Genomic DNA, 17,040 nt, shown 5'->3' with positions numbered 1-17,040 from the left:
ATTCTCTCAGAATAAAGGTAAAATTAGGGAAAATGCATGTTGAGGTTAAACTCTGCTTCAGTTAACAACCATATAATAATATTTATACTTGCATATGAATATATGCATATATATTCATATATATGCATATATATGAATATATCACATTGACACTCGCTACATATTTTATGAATTAATGTAAAATATGCATTATGGTGAATTGTTACCTGCACATTCATTCCCTGGTTTCTTTTTGGTTTTTTTCTACATCTTTATTACAGTATAATTGCTTTACAATCGTGTGTTAGTTTCTGCTTTATAACAAAGTGAATCAGTTATACATATACATATGTTCCTATATCTCTTCCCTCTTGCATCTCCCTCCCTCCCACACTCCCTATTCCACCCCTCCAGGTGGTCACAAAGCACCGAGCTGATTTCCCTGTGCTATGCGACTACTTCCCACTAGGTATCTACCTTACATTTGGTAGTGTATATATGTCCATGCCTCTCTCTTGCTTTGTCACAGCTCACCCTTCCCCCTCCCCATATCCTCAAGTCTGTTCTCTAGTAGGTCTGTGTCTTTATTCCTGTCTTACCCCTAGGTTCTTCATGACATTTTTTTCTTAAATTCCATATATGTGTGTTAGCATATGGTATTTGTCTTTCTCTTTCTGACATACTTCACTCTGTATGACAGACTCTAGGTCTATCCACCTCATTACAGATATCTCAATTTTGTTTCATTTTATGGCTGAGTAATATTCCATCGTATATATGTGCCACATCTTCTTTATCCATTCATCTGATGATGGACACTTATGTTGTTTCCATCTCCGGGCTATTGTAAATAGAGCTGCAATGAACATTTTGGTACATGACTATTTTTGAATTATGGTTTGCTCAGGGTATATGCCCAGTACTGGGATTGCTGGGTCATATGGTAGTTCTATTTGGAGTTTTTTAAGGAACCTCCATACTGTTTTCCATAGTGGCTGTACCAATTCACATTCCCACCAGCAGTACAAGAGTGTTCCCTTTTCTCCACACCCTCTCCAGCACTTATTGTTTCTAGATTTTTTTGATGATTGGCATTCTGACTGGTGTGAGATGGTATCTCATTGTAGTTTTGATTTGCATTTCTGTAATGATTAATGATGTTGAGCATTCTTTCATGTGTTTGTTGGCAGTCTGTATATCTTCTTTGGAGAAATGTCTATTTAGGTCTTCTGCCCATTTTTGGAATGGGTTGTTTGTTTTTTTGTTATTGAGCTGCTTATAAATTTTGGAGATTAATCCTTTGTCAGTTGCTTCATTGGTAAATATTTTCTCCCGTTCTGAGGGTTGTCTTTTGGTCTTGTTTATGGTTTCCTTTGCTGTGCAAAAGCTTTGAAGTTTCATTAGGTCCCATTTGTTTATTTTTGTTTTTATTTCCATTTCTCTACGAGGTGGGTCAAAAAGGACCTTGCTGTGATTTATGTCATAGAGTGTTCTCCCTATATTTTACTCTAAGAGTTTGATAGTTTCTGGCCTTACATTTAGGTCGTTAATCCATTTTTAGCTTATTTTTGTGTATGGTGTTAGGGAGTTATCTAATCTCATACTTTTACATGTACCTGTCGAGTTTTCCCAGCACCACTTATTGAAGAGGCTATCCATTCTCCACTGTACATTCCTGCCTCCTTTATCAAAGATAAGATGACCATATGTGCGTGGGTTTACCTCTGGGCTTTCTATCCTTTTCAATTGATCTATCTTTCTGTTTTGTGCCAGTACCATACTGTCTTGATTACTGTAGCTTTGTAGTATAGACTGAAGTCTGGGAGCCTGATTCCTCCAGCTCCGTTTTTCTTTTTCTTTTTTTTTTAACATCTTTATTGGGGTATAATTGCTTTACTATGGTGTGTTAGTTTCTGCTTTATATCAAAGTGAAACAGTTATACATATACATATGTTCCCATATCTCTTCCCTCTTGCATCTCCCTCCGCCCCACCCTCCCTATCCCACCCCTCCAGGTGGTCACAAAGCACCAATCCAGCTCCGTTTTTCGTTCTTAAGATTGCTTTGGCTCTTCGGGGTCTTTTGTGTTTCCATACAAATTGTGAAATTTTTTGTTCTAGTTCTGTGAAAAATGCCAGTGGTAGTTTGATGGGGATTGCATTGAATCTGTAGATTGCTTTAGGTAGTAGATTCATTTTTACAATGTTGATTCTTCCAATCCAAGAGCATGGTATATCTCTCTATCTATTTGTATCATCTTTAATTTCTTTCATCAGTGTCTTATAATTTTCTGCATACAGTTCTTTTGTCTCCTTAGGTAGGTTTATTCCTAGATATTTTATTCTTTTTTGTTGCAATGCTAAATGGGAGTGTTTTCTTGATTTCACTTTCAGATATTTCTTCATTAGTGTATAGGAATGCCAGAGATTTTGTGCATTAATTTTGTATCCTGCTACTTTACCAAATTCATTGATTAGCTCTAGTAGTTTTCTGGTAGTATCTTTAGGATTCTCTATGTATAGTATCATGTAATCTGCAAACCGTGACAGCTTTAGTTCTTCTTTTCCAATTTGGATTACTTTTATTTCCTTTTCTTCTCTGATTGCTGTGGCTAAAACTTCCAAAACTATGTTGTATAAGAGTGCTGAGAGTGGGCAACCTTGTCTTGTTCCTGATCTTAGTGGAAATGCCTTCAGTTTTTCACCATTGAGGACGATGTTGGCTGTGGGTTTGTAATATATGGCCTTCATTATGTTGAGGATAGTTTCCTCTATGCCTACTTTCTGGAGGGTTTTTATCATAAACGGGTGTTGAATTTTGTCGAAAGCTTTCTCTGCATCTATTGAGATGATCATATGGTTTTTCTCTTTCAATTTGTTAATATTGTATATCACACTAATTGATTTGCGTATATTGAGGAATCTTTGCATTCCTGCAATAAACCCCACTGGATCATGGCGTATGATCCTTGTAATGTGCTGTTGGATTCTGTTTGCTAGTATTTTGTTGAGGATTTTTGCATCTATGTTCATCAGTGATATTGGCCTGTAGTTTTCTTTCTTTGTGACTTCCTTGTCTGGTTTTGGTATCAAGGTCATGGTGGCCTTGTAGACAGAGTTTGAGAGTGTTCCTCCCTCTGATATATTTTGGGTGAGCTTGAGAAAGATAGGTGTTAGCTCTTCTCTAAATGTTTGATAGAATTCGCCTTAAGCCATCTGGTCCTGAGCTTTTGTTTGTTGGAAGATTTTTAATCACAGTTTCAATTTCAGTGCTTGTGATTGGTCTGTTCATATTTTCTATTTTTTCCTGATTCTGTCTTGGCAGGTTGTGCATTTCTAAGAATTTGTCCATTTCTTCCAGGTGTCCATTTTATTGGCATAGAGTTGCTTGTACTAATCTCTCATGATCTTTTGTATTTCTGCAGGGTCAGTTGTTTCTTCTCCTTTTTCATTTCTAATTCTATTGATTTGAGTCTTCTCCCTTTTTTTCTTGATGAGTCTGGCTAATGGTTTATCAATTTCGTTTATCTTCTCAAAGAACCAGCTTTTAGTTTTATTGATCTTTGCTATCATTTCCTTCATTCCTTTTTCATTTTTTTCTGATCTGATTTTTATGATTTCTTTCCTTCTGCTAACTTTGGGGTTTTTTTGTCTTTCTTTCTCTAATTGCTTTAGGTGCAAGTTTAGGTTGTTTATTCGAGATGTTTCCTGTTTCTTAAGGAAGGATTGTATTGCTATAAACTTCCCTCTTAGAACTGCTTATGCTGCATCCCATAGGTTTTGGGTCCTCATATCTCCATCGTCATTTGTTTCTAGGTATTTATTGATTTCCTCTTTGATTTTTTCAGTGATCACTTCGTTATGAAGTAGTATATTGTTTAGCCTCCATGTGTTTGTATTTTTTACAGATCTTTTCCTGTAATTGATATCTAGTCTCATAGCGTCATGGACAGAAATGATACTTGATATATTTTCAATTTTCCTAAATTTACCAAGGCTTGATTTCTGACCCAAGATATGATCTATCCTGGAGAATGTTCCATGAGCAGTTGCGAAAAATATGCATTCTGCTCTTTTTGGATGGAATGTCCTATAATTATCAATTAAGTCCATTATGTTTAATGTATCATTTAAAGCTTGTGTTTCCTTATTTATTTTCATTTTGGATGATCTGTCCATTGGTGAAAGTGGCATGTTAAAGTCCCCTACTATGAATGTGTTACTGTCGATTTCCCCTTTTATGGCTGTTAGTATTTGCCTTATATATTGAGGTGCTCCTATGTTGGGTGCATAAATATTTACAATTGTTATACCTTCTTCTTGGATCGATCCCTTGATCATTATATAGTGTCCTTCTTTGTCTCTTCTAATAGTCTTTATTTTAAAGTCTATTTTGTCTGATATGAGAATTGCTACTCCAGCTTTCTTTTGGTTTCCATTTGCATGGAATATCTTTTCCCATCCCCTTACTTTCAGTCTGTATGTGTCTCTAGGTCTGAAGTGGGTCTCTTGTAGACAGCATATATATGGGTCTTGTTTTTGTATCCATTCAGCCAATCTGTGTCTTTTGGTGGGAGCATTTAGTCCACTTACATTTAAGGTTATTATCGATATGTATGTTCCTATTCCCATTTTCTTAATTGCTTTGGGCTTGGTATTGTAGGTCTTTTCCCTCATTTGTGTTTCTTGCTTAGAGAAGTTTCTTTAGCATGTGTTGTAAAGCTGGTTTTGTGGTGCTGAACTCTCTCAGCTTTTGCTTGTCTGTAAAGGTTTTAATTTCTCCATCAAATCTGAATGAGATCCTTGCTGGGTAGAGTAATCTTGGTTGCAGTTTTTTCTCCTTCATCACTTTAAATATGTCCTGCCAGTCCCTTCTGGCTTGCAGAGTTTCTGCTGAAAGTTCAGCTGTTAACCTTATGGGGATTCCCTTGTGTGTTATTTGTTGTTTTTCCCTTGCTGCTTTTAATAAGCTTTCCTTGTATTTAATTTTTTACAGTTTGATTAATATGTGTCATGGCGTGTTTCTCCTTGGGTTTATCCTGTATGGGACTCTCTGTGCTTCCTGGACTTGATTAACTATTTTCTTTCCCATATTAGGCAAATTTTCAACTAAATATTTTCTCAGTTCCTTTCTTTTTCTCTTCTTCTTCTGGAACTCCTATAATAAGAATGTTGGTGTGTTTAATATTGTCCCAGAAGTCTCTGAGACTGTCCTCAGTTCTTTTCATTCTTTTTTCTTTATTCTGCTCTGCAGTAGTTATTTCCACTATTTTATCTTCCAGGTCACTTATCTATTCTTCTGCCTCAGTTATTCTGCTATTCTTCCCTTCTAGAGTATTTTTAATTTCATTTATTGTGTTGTTCATCATTGCTTGTTTCATCTTTAGTTCTTCTAGGTCCTTGTTAAATGTTTCTTGCATTTTGTCTATTCTATTTCCAAGATTTTGGATCATCTTTACTATCATTATTCTGAATTCTTTTTCAGGTAGACTGCCTATTTCCTCTTCATTTGTTAGGTCTAGTGGGGTTTTATCTTGCTCCTTCATCTGCTGCATATTTTCTGTCTTCTCATTTTGCTTATCTTACTGTGTTTGGGGTCTCCTTTTTGCAGGCTGCAAGTTCGTATTTCCCGTTGTTTTTGGTGTCTGTCCCCAGTGGCTAAGGTTGGTTCAGTGGGTTGTGTAGGCTTCCTGGTGGAGGGGACTAGTGCCTGTGTTCTGGTGGATGAGGCTGCATCTTGTCTTTCTGGTTGGCAGATCCACGTCTGTTGGTGTGTTTTGGGGTTTCTGTGGACTTATTATGATTTTAGGCAGCCTCTCTGCTAAAGGGTGGGGTTGTGTTCCTGTCTTGCTAGTTATTTGGCATAGGGTGTCCAGCACTGTAGCTTGCTGCTCGTTGAGTGAAGCTGGGTGCTGGTGTTGAGTTGGAGATCTCTGGGACATTTTCGCCATTTGATATTATGTGGAGCTAGGAGGTCTCTTGTGGACCAGTGTCCTGAAGTTGGCTCTCCCACCACAGAGGCACAGAAGTGACTCCTGGCTGCAGCACCAAGAGCCTTTCATCTACCTGGCTCAGAATAAAAGGGAGAAAATGTAGAAAGAAGCAATTAGTAGGAGTAGAAAGAAAGAAAGAAAGAATGAAAGGAGGGAGGGAGGAAGGAAGGAAGGAGGGAAGGAAGGAAAAGAAAGAAAGAAAGAAGATAAATTAAAATAAAATAAAGTAAGATAAAATATAAAGTTATTAAAATAGAAATTAATTATTAAGAAAAAATAAAAATAGATGGTAGAACCCTAGGACAAATGGTGGAAGCAAAGCTATACAGACAAAATCTCACACAGAAGCATACACATACACACTCACAAAAAGAGGAAAAGGGGAAAAAATCCTAAATCTTGCTCTCGAAGTGCACCTCCTCAATTTGGGTGATTCGTTGTCTAAAGAAGGGAAGGAAGGAAGGAAGGAAGGAAAGAAAGAAAGAAAGAGAAGATAAAGTAAAATAAAATAAAGTTATTAAAATAAAAAATAATAATAATTTTAAAAAACGGACAGATAGAACCCTAGGACAAATGGTGGAAGCAAAGCTATACAGACAAAATCTCACACAGAAGCATACACATACACACTCACATAAAGAGGAAAAGGGGAAAAAATCATAAATCTTGCTCCCAAAGTCCACCTCCTCAATTTGGGATGATTCGTTGTCTATTCATGTATTCCACAGATGCAGGGTACATCAAGTTGATTGTGGAGCTTTAATCCGCTGCTTCTGAGGCTGCTGGGAGAGATTTCCCTTTCTCTTCTTTGCTCGCACAGCTCCTGGGGTTCAGCTTTGGATTTCGCCCCGCCTCTGCATGTAGGTCTCCGGAGGGCGTCTGTTCTTCCCTCAGACAGGACGGGGTTAAAGGAGCAGCTGCTTCGGGGACTCTGGCTCACTCAGGCCGCGGGGGGGAGGGAGTGGCACGGAGTGCGAGGCGGGCCTGCGTGACGTTGCAGCAGCCTGAGGCGCGCCGTGCGTTCTCCCGGGGAAGTTGTCCCTAGATCCTGGCACCCTGGCAGTGGTGGGCTGCACAGGCTCCCCGGAAGGGGAGTGTGGATAGTGACCTGTGCTCGCACACAGGCTTCTTGGTCGCGGCAGCAGCAGCCTTCGCATCTCATGCACGTCTCTGTGGTCCGCGCTTTTAGCCGCGGTTCGCGCCCATCTCTGGAGCTCCTTTAAGCAGCACTCTTAATCCCCTCTCCTCGCGCAACAGAAACAAAGAGGGAAGAAAAAGTCTCTTGCCTCTTCTGCAGGTTCAGCTTTTCCCCAGACTCCCTCCCGGCTAGCCGTGGTGTACTAGCACCCTGCAGTCTGTGTTCACGCCGCCAGCCCCAGTCCTCTCCCTGTGCTCTGACCGAAGCCCAAGCCTCAGCCCCCAGCCCCGCCCGCCCCGGCGGGTGAGCAGACAAGCCTCTCGGGCTGGTGAGTGCCGGTCGGCACCGATCCTCTGTGCGGGAATCTCTCCCATTGCCCTCCGCACCCCTGTTGCTGCGCCCTCCTCCGCTGCTCCAAAACTTCCCCCTCTGCCACCCGCAGTCTCCACCCGCGAAGGTGCTTCATAGTGTGTGGAAACCTTTCCTCCCTCATGGCTCCCTCCCACTGGTGCAGGTCCCATTCCCTGTCCTTTTGTATCTGTTTATTATTTTTTCTTTTGCCCTACCCAGGTACGTGGGGAATTTCTTGCCTTTTGGGAGGTCTGAGGTCTTCTGCCAGCCTTCAGTAGGTGTTCTGTAGGAGTTGTTCCACGTGTAGATGTATTTCTGGTGTATCTGTGGGGAAGAAGGTGATCTCCGCATCTTACTCTTCCGCCATCTTCCCCTCGTCCTCTCTTCTATATTTTATTTCCAAGATTTTGTATCATCTTTACTATCATTTTTCTGAATTCTTTTTCAGGTAGACTGCCTATTTCCTCTTCATTTGTTTGGTCTGGTGGGTTTTTACCTTGCTCCTTCATCCGCTGTGTATTTCTCTGTCTTCTCATTTTGCCCAACTTACTGTGTTTGGGGTCTCGTTTTCACAGGCTAGAGGTTCATAGTTCCCGTTGTTTTTGGTGTCTGCCCCCAGTGAGTGTGGTTGGTTCAGTGCGTTGTGTAGGAATCCTGGTGGAGGGGACTGGTGCCTGTGTTCTGGTGGATGAGGCTGGATATTGTCTTTCAGGTGGGCAGGGCCACGTCTGGTGGTGTGTTTTGGGATGGCTGTGAACTTATTATGATTTTAGGCAGCTTCTCTGCTAATGGCTGGTGTTGTGTTCCTGTCTTGCTAGTTGTTTGGCAAGGGGCGTCCAGCACTGGAGCTTGCTGGCTGTTGGGTGGAGCTGGGTCTTAGCATTGAGATGGAGATCTCTGGGAGAGCTTTCACTGATTGATATTATGTGGGGCTGTGAGGTCTCCAGTCGTCCAATGTCCTGAACTCAGCTCTCCCACTCAGAGCCTCAGGCCTGACACCTGACTGGAGCACCAAGACCCTGTCAGCCACACGGAATTATTTAGATAGTGGTCCTTGGCAAGTGAAACCACAAGATAGGAGGCTCGTGCTATGCCTGGTCCTGCTGAGCAATTTTCAGACTTTAGCTCATTTTGGCAATAGGGCGACTGGTTTGGTGACGTGAGGCAGGATGGGTCCATGAGGCGGGTGATGCTCAGCCAGTGCACAGCCTGAGGGACCCAGTCAAAGCCCTCAGGGAAGGCCAACAGTGACCAGGACTCCCACCTCCTGCAGCTGCGGCCTCTTTGGGATCTCCCTCCTGGTGTCAAGTATCTCTTACTCCTGCTTTGGCAGCTGTGCCTTTACCCTGAGCTTCTTCATGAGGCTATAGAAGTCCCTGCGGCGATGCATGAAAAGTGGGGGCCGCATTCCCGAAGTCTTTAATATAGGAAATTCAAAAGAAAAGTCTTTTATTTTTAAGCTTCTATATTTCAGTACTTCACAGCTGACAGGAAAGATGCCAAACATTTTCAGTGTGTCAAGTGTAAAACCCAGAATTTAGATTTTTACCTTCTCATTGAAAGGACAAAAGATAGGTGTGAGCCCAAGCCATAATGTCCTTAAATCCAGAGTACACACCTGTAAGCCATGCTCACCAACCATCTAGTTTCTCTTGGCCCTTTCCCTTTTTACCTTTCTCAATTTTTCCTCTTTAGAATTGCAGCAATCAGATTGCTAAATATTTTTCCTATGCTGAGAGAAATTAGTCTCTATGGAATATATTCACCGTGCTGCAGAAGTAGGCCTAGGAACAAGGATATTGTCTACATTACCAACTAGGCGTTATGTGAAGGGTTACAGTCCTCTTGTCCTTATAAATTCACTCAGCTTCCTGAGCAGTAAAGGTGCACATTGACTAAGGTGGATTATCTTAATCTCTGTTGACTGTTATGCATTTTTTTCCTCTTTCATAAAAAGGAATACCTCTGATCTTTGAAAGAGAAGAAGCTATTAAGGATCAGTATACCATGAGAAGATTCAGGTGCGTTAGACATATTACATATATAATTTGATGTTAGCAATTCATGTAAGACAGTTGATTCCATACTGTTGTATGTGACTCAGAAAACTTAATCCTTTCTGATAAAATAAAAACAGATCTGTATTTGCAAGAGATATTTGAGTGGAAATGTTGAGGAAAAGTTTTTATTACTACCCAAAGAGTCCTTAATTTCTGGTAATAGAATGATCAAGTATATTATTAGACCGTTTGTACTGAATATATTAGTAATGCAAAGACTTTCAGACATTACAGGAATGATTCAAGAAAGATTTACTGAAGATACCTTTATTGCAGAAAATGTTCATCTTTTAAAATAAAAGCATTTCCCCTGAATGACTTCACTCTACTGACAACTCTAATTGTACAGCATTCATTTGTATGTTTATTTCTAGGGGACCTTCTTGTACTCATGAGCTTCTGAGATTGCCTACGAGCAGTAGATGCAGACCACTTAGAGTCCTGCATGGAGAACCGTCTCAGCCAAGGTGGTTACCTGATCGAGAAGAGCCACAGGTTCAGGCCCTTCAGCATCTCCAGGGAGCAGCCAGGGTGTTCATGCCACTACAGGCTCATGACAGTGCACCTAGGCCTCTACAGGGGCAAGCCCAGGCACCTCAGCGACTACAGGGGGCAGCTCGGGTGTTCATGCCACTACAGGCTCAGGTTAAGGCTAAGGCATCTAGGCCCCTACAGATGCAAATGAAGGCACCTCCACGACTACGGAGGACAGCCTGGATGCTTATGCCACTACAGGCTCAGGTTAAGGCCCCTAGGCCTCTAAAGGTACAGGCCCAGGTACCCAAAGAGCAGCAGGCTCAGGCCCAGCCCCAGGCCTCAGGAGAGCTGCAGGATCTGGACCAGGTACCAGAGGAAGTTCAAGGGCAAGATCAGGTACCTGAACAACAGCAAAGGCAGGGCCAGGTCCCTGAACAACAGCAGAGACAGAACCACGTACCTGAACAGCAGCTGGAGCAGAACAGGGCACCCGAGCAGCCAGAGGTACAGGAACAGGCTGCTGAGCCTACACAGGCAGAGACAGAGGCAGAGGAACCTGAGTCATTACGAGTACATGCCCAGGTATTCCTGCCCCTACTGTCACAGAACCACCACGTGCTGTTGCCACTACATTTGGATACTCAGGTGCTCATTCCAGTAGAGGGGCAAAATGAAAGGTCACCTCAAGCACAGGCCTGGGCACTAGAGCCCACGCAGGCAGTTGGCTCTGTTCAAGCACTGATAGAGGGACTATCAAGAGACTTACTTCGAGCACCAAACTCACATAACTCAAAGCCGCTTGGTCTACTGCAAACACTGATGGAAAACCTGTCATCAGACGTGTTTTACTCTCAACCAGAACAAGCACGGAAGAAAAAATCAAAAGTTTCTAGTCTAAGGCAGGCATTGGCAAAAAGACTATCACCAAAGAGGTTCCGGGCAAAGTTGTCACGCAGACCTGAAGAGTTTGAGCTATCAGATTTAGAAGCCCATAGGCAAAGGCGCCAACGCAGATGGGAGGATATCTTTAATCAGCATGAGGAAGAATTGAGACAAGTTGCAAATGTAAGAGTTTCTGATATTTTTCCTAAGTCAAATATGCAGAGAAAATATGCTAGTTCATACTCAAGTGTTCCCTCTGTAAAAACCAAATGAAATAAATATTCCTTGTGTCCCAGAGAAGATTATCTAAATAACTTGTGCTTCAAATAAATTATCCTGAAATTTCCAGATAATTGTGACTAAATTTGAGAAAGAAAAATTTGCTTGAATGACCCAGGTAATTGCTTAATATCTCTGTAGAGATATAGCTTTAATTATTAGTTAAATTTCTACCTATTATTCCCTTAGCCAATAAAGGGATGTCATATGCACATTTAAAGTTACTATACTGGATCTTTAAAAATTACTTTCAGGGCTTCCCTGGTGGCGCAGTGGTTGTGGGTCCACCTGTCGATGCAGGGGACACGGGTTCGTGCCCTGGTCCAGGAAGATCCCACATGCCGCGGAGCGGCTTGGCCTGTGTGCCATGGCCGCTGAGCCTGTGCATCCCGCATACAGCAAAAAAAAAAAAAAAATTACTTTCATAGGTCAAAATTTCAAATATAACTCATTAAAACTAAACACAAAAACAAATTTGATTTTGTTCCTCCAACTTCTAAGTTTATTTTGCTCTTCCTTCCCATAGAATGCTGAATGTATTATTTAAGAGAATTGCACTAGCTTTTGTACATCAGGATGTTAAAGGTCAAACTGAGAAGGAAAAGCATTTTCTAAAACATTTTGTACATGGTTACCATAAGTATGACTTGTCTCACTTATTTTTCACTCATTTTACATAATTGATGAAGTACCTGCATAGAACATGACACAAGTTACAAATTCATCTCTGCACTCTTTTGAAGTGTGGGGTACAATATGTTAATATCTTTATCTTATTTTGGTTTAGTCAACAAAACTTCATTCTTTCAAAATTCTCTAATATAAATGGATATAATTGGGCTGGAGTTCATGGATACAATCTGGCAAATCTAATCTGATCCTGAAGGGTTTGTGGGCTTTGTAAGCAAATTATAGAGGTCAAAAAGACCAGGAGAGCAGTTGTTTCCTAATACTTCATAGCATCCATTTACATAAAAGGAATCATTGTGAAGATCCTAAATTAAACCCTGGTATCAACATCCATTTACCTAATAATAATTAATGTAGTTATTACAAATGAACCTTGTCTGAATGTCTGAATAAGGGAGACTTTTGGTTTTTGTCCATTGAGTTAATTGAGCAAATACTATTTCCCTGATATGTTTAACATGAGAAAAGGTAAAAGCAACAAGAAAAGAAAGACCCGAAAGGGGAAATGAATGTCTAGTCCCCCAAAAAACAGGAAGATAAGAAGCAAAAGAAACCAAATAGAGAAAGGGTGGCATGAGTCTAGAATGCTACTATTTGCCTGACATTAAGGCATCTAAAATGCTAATGACTATTCCCAATGAGCCTTAGTAGCAATTGGATCTAATGGGCTTTGCATTTTTTAAAAAGACTTTTATGCATTTCTGCAAGACTAGTAGCATGACCCATACTTATTGGCATTCAGTGTTTTAAATATTTATGTGAGAAGCCATTCTAAAATGGAAGAAAAATTCACTAAATAATAGTTACTAATCCCATGACCCTAGGATCTTGTATAGGCATTCCTGCCTTTATGTGTAACTCTTAAAGAAAGCATAAAGAAAAAGAAAATTATTGATGTTCTAGTCAAAGTCATAGGTCTTTTGAAATACCTGAAAATTTATTAGAGTTTAAAGACATATGTGAGTGCTTCAACTCACTAGAAGGAAAGAAAACACATTCCCATTATTCTGTTTGAGTTGAAGAAATATCAGTTGGCTTAAATGGGAAAACAGAAACTTTCCTAAACTACTAGGACTCAATCAAGAAGAAATATTTGCACTGCTGTGTTGCAGATCTTCCACTGCACAGGAGGACCAAACTTTGTAGCTATAACCGCTTATTAAATATGACAGTTTGCGGCTATGAGTTAAGCTTTAGACCAGAGATTTTTAACCTGGGTCTAATAGGTGAGTTGCAGGTGGCCAGTGATCCCCCTGAAAATACTTGCAGAGATATGTGTCTGTCTGTATGCAGTTTTCTACAAAGAATCTGTAGCATTACTCAGATTCTGAAAGGGATCCAGGACCAAAAACTATTAGAAACTACAGGCTTAAATCAATTTGAATATTTGAAAATTATTTTTTTAATTGAACATTAAGATGATGGGAATTGCTCGTATTATTTACAGGTTATTATTTACAGTTTAAAATATTTATTTTCCTTTTGTTTCAAGGAAAAGGAAGATGAATCATCAGATAATGATGAAGTATTTCATTCGATTCAGGCTGAAGTCCAAATAGAACCATTGCAGCCATACATTCCAAATCCTAAAGAAAATGAGGTGAGTTTCTCTATGTGAGTTGCTGTGGCACTAATAAGTGCCTGGAACAATGGTTCTTAAACATTTTGGTCTCAGGATGTCTTTATACTCTTTAACATTGAAGACCCCAAAAGCTTTTACTTAGTTGGATTGTGTCATTCAATGTATGATGTATTAGAAATTAAAACCAAAAAATTTGAAATATTTATTACTTCATTTAAAAAGTAAGAAAACTATTAGATATTAATATAAGAAACAAATTTTAGTGAAAATAACAATTTTCCATCTTGCTTAATGGAAAACAGCTGGATTCTCATATCTGCTTCTGCATTCAACCTGTTGCCATATGTTGTTTAGGTTGAAGTATATGAGTAAAAGCTGACTTCTCACATATAGGTGGTTGGAAAAAGAGAATTTCCATAGATTTTTCAGATAATTGTGGATATTCTTTGAAATACACCACAACTAGAGAAGTGGAGTCCAAAACCATATCAGTGAAATTTTGAATATTCAGTAATATTAAAATCTGTAAGTCTCTTGTGTGCTGTGAATATATGTTTTGCTCATACACAATTTTGTATCTTCGTGCATTGCTCAGTCGGAAAATATTGGTTCACTGTGTATGTAGATCTTTCCAAATATTTACATGTTTTATTTTACAACACCAAAAAATGGCATTTGTTAATATCATCAATTTCATCATAAAAATTATTGAGTATTGATAAGCTGTCAAATGCACAGTGATAGATGAGTTTAAAATTCTAATATTCAATTGAAAACTCAATTTTATCATTGCTAACAACTAACATCAGTTGCTTTATCTTTGAATTGATAGGCTTACTTTGTTGATTTTAAATAAAATGCCTGCCAGATACCCAAGTTGAATAACTACAGTTTGTCTCATCAGTCATTCTTCTAAGTAAAAATATTGCCCATGAAATATTCAGTAGTTCAGCTTGTAACACAATCACACATACTTCTTCCCTTGATCATTTCTGTTCTGAGATGTAGTTTATGACAGGGTCTGGGTTATTTAATCTGTCACTTATTTTCTTAGATTTATGGGAATAATCAAGTCAGTCCTGGTGTCCAGGTTGACTTTTGTTTTCACGAGTTTATTAATAGATATTTAGCACATGGTATTGGTGAGGACCAAGTAGCAGTTTCAATTCCTGTGTGGACAAGGTAGTGTCATTATAGACAGCATTCCTTACAGCTAGCTAGCTAAAAAATTTTTGGTCACTAAGGACAGATAGGTGGATGGGTGAAGAACTCAGAAATTCTTGCCTTACTCATAGTGAGTCATGAGTCTCATTGCTGTTCTTAATTAGGACAAGGGCCCAAGATCACTATATTTCCTCTTTCAAGATACTTCACAGTAGTCCATTATGATGTATGTCATGGACAATCATCCTTCTTATTTTTTTAATTTTATTTCACTTATTTATTTTTTATACAGCAGATTCTTACTAGTTATCTATTTTATACATATTAGTGTATATATGTCAATCCCAATCTTCGAATTCATCCCACCACCACCCCACCACCCTTGCTTTCTCCACTTGGTATCCATATGTTTGTTCTCTACATCTCTGTCTCTATTTCTACCTTGCAATCTGGTGCATCTGTACCATTTTAATAGATTCCACATAAAAGCATTAATATACGATATTTGTTTTTCTCTTTTTGACTTACTTTACTCTGTATGACAGTCTCTAGGTCCATCCACATCAGTACAAATGATCCAGTTTTGTTCCTTTTTATGACTGAGTAATATTCCATTTTATATATGTACCACATCTTCTCTAACCATTTGTCGGTTGATGGGCATTTAGGTTGCTTCCATGACCAGGCTATTGTAAATAGTGCTGAAATGAACATTGGGGTGCATGTGACTTATTTTTTATATATTCTTATGTGTTTAATTCCATATCTGTACACATACACACACAGAAAGGCATGATAGATGTTTTAAAACATCCTTTACATGCAGCTGTACATATGTTTTTAACATCTTTATTGGAGTATAATTGCTTTACAATGGTGTGTTAGTTTCTGCTTTATAACAAAGTGAATCAGCTTTACATAAACATATACCCACATATCTCCTCCCTCTTGCATCTCCCTCCCAGCCTCCCTATCCCACCCCTCTAGGTGGACACAAAACACCAAGCTGATCTCCATGTGCTATGCAGCTGCTTCCAACTAGCTATCTATTTTACATTTGGTAGTGTATATATGTCCATGCCACTCACTCAGAACTTCCCAGCTTACCATTCCCTCTCCCCGTGTCCTCAAGTCCATTCTCTACATCAGCCTCTTATTCTTGTCCTGCCCCTAGATTCTTCAGAACCATTTTTTTTTAGATTCCATATATATGTATTAGCATACAGTATTTATTTTTCTCTTTCTGACTTACTTCACTCTGTATGACAGTCTGTAGGTCCATCCACCTCACTACAAATAAATCAATTTCATTTCTTTTTATAGCTGGGTAATACTCCATTGTATACATATTGCCACATCTTCTTTATCTATTCATCTGTCGATGGACACTTAGGTTGCTTCCATGTCCTGGCTATTGTAAATAGAGCTGCAATGAACATTGTGGTCCATGACTCTTTTTGAATTATGGTTTTCTCAGGGTATATGCCCAGTAGTGGAATTGCTGGGTCGTATGGTAGTTCTATTTTTAGTTTTTTAAGGAACCTCCATATTGTTCTCCATAGTGGCTGTATCAATTTACATTCCCACCAGCAGTGCAAGAGGGTTCCCTTTTCTCCACACCCTCTCCAGCATTTATTGTTTGTAGATATTTTAATGATGGCCATTCTGACTGGTGTGAGGTGATACTTCACTGTATTTGCATTTGCATTTCTCTAATGATTAGTGATGTTGAGCATCCTTTCATGTGTTTGTTGACAATCTGTATATCTTCTTTGGAGAAATGTCTATTTAGGTGTTCTGCCCATTTTTGGATTGGGTTGTTTGTTTTTTTGACATTGACCTGCATGATCTGTCTGTATATTTTGGAGATTAATCCTTTGTCAATTGCTTCATTTGCAAATATATTCTCCCATTAAGAGGGTTGTCTTTTGGTCTTGTTTATGGTTTCCTTTGCTGTGCAAAAGCGTTTAAGTTTCATTAGGTCCCATTTGTTTATTTTTGTTTTTATTTCCATTTCTCTAGGCGATGGGTCAGAAAAGGATCTTGCTGGGATTTATGTCATGGAGTGTTCTGCTATGTTTTCCTTTAAGATTTTTATAGTGTCTGGCCTTACATTTAGATCTTTAATCCATTTTGAGTTTATTTTTGTGTATAGTGTTAGAGAGTGTTCCAATTTCATTCTTTTACATGTAGCTGTCCAGTTTTCCCAGCACCACTTACTGAAGAGGCTGTCTTTTCTCCATTGTATACACTTTCCTCCTTTATCAAAGATAAGGTGATACGTGCATGGGTTTACCTCTGGGCTTTCTATCCTTCCATTGATCTATATTTCTGTTTTTGTGCCAGTATCATACTGTCTTGATGACTGTAGCTTTGTAGTATAGTCTGAAGTCAGGGAGCCTAATTCCTCCAGCTCCGTTTTTCTTTCTCAAGATTGCTTTAGCT

At 39.3% G+C, this 17,040-nt stretch overlaps 1 protein-coding gene across 1 annotated transcript in view; it reads left to right on the top strand.

Moving 5' to 3' along the window:
• NRK (Nik related kinase) overlaps positions 1–17,040 on the top strand; it is a 163,569-nt gene that overhangs the window by 107,428 nt on the left and 39,101 nt on the right. The window contains exons 12-14 of the mRNA XM_060138161.1: positions 9,419–9,482; positions 9,896–11,063; positions 13,342–13,449. Coding sequence (XP_059994144.1) covers positions 9,419–9,482; positions 9,896–11,063; positions 13,342–13,449 — 1,340 coding nt within the window. The remainder of the gene's footprint in view (positions 1–9,418; positions 9,483–9,895; positions 11,064–13,341; positions 13,450–17,040) is intronic.

This window comes from Lagenorhynchus albirostris, chromosome X (genome assembly GCF_949774975.1).
Source record: "Lagenorhynchus albirostris chromosome X, mLagAlb1.1, whole genome shotgun sequence".
NCBI classification, from domain to species: domain Eukaryota; kingdom Metazoa; phylum Chordata; class Mammalia; order Artiodactyla; family Delphinidae; genus Lagenorhynchus; species Lagenorhynchus albirostris.
This window is presented reverse-complemented; position numbering and strand designations above follow the sequence as displayed.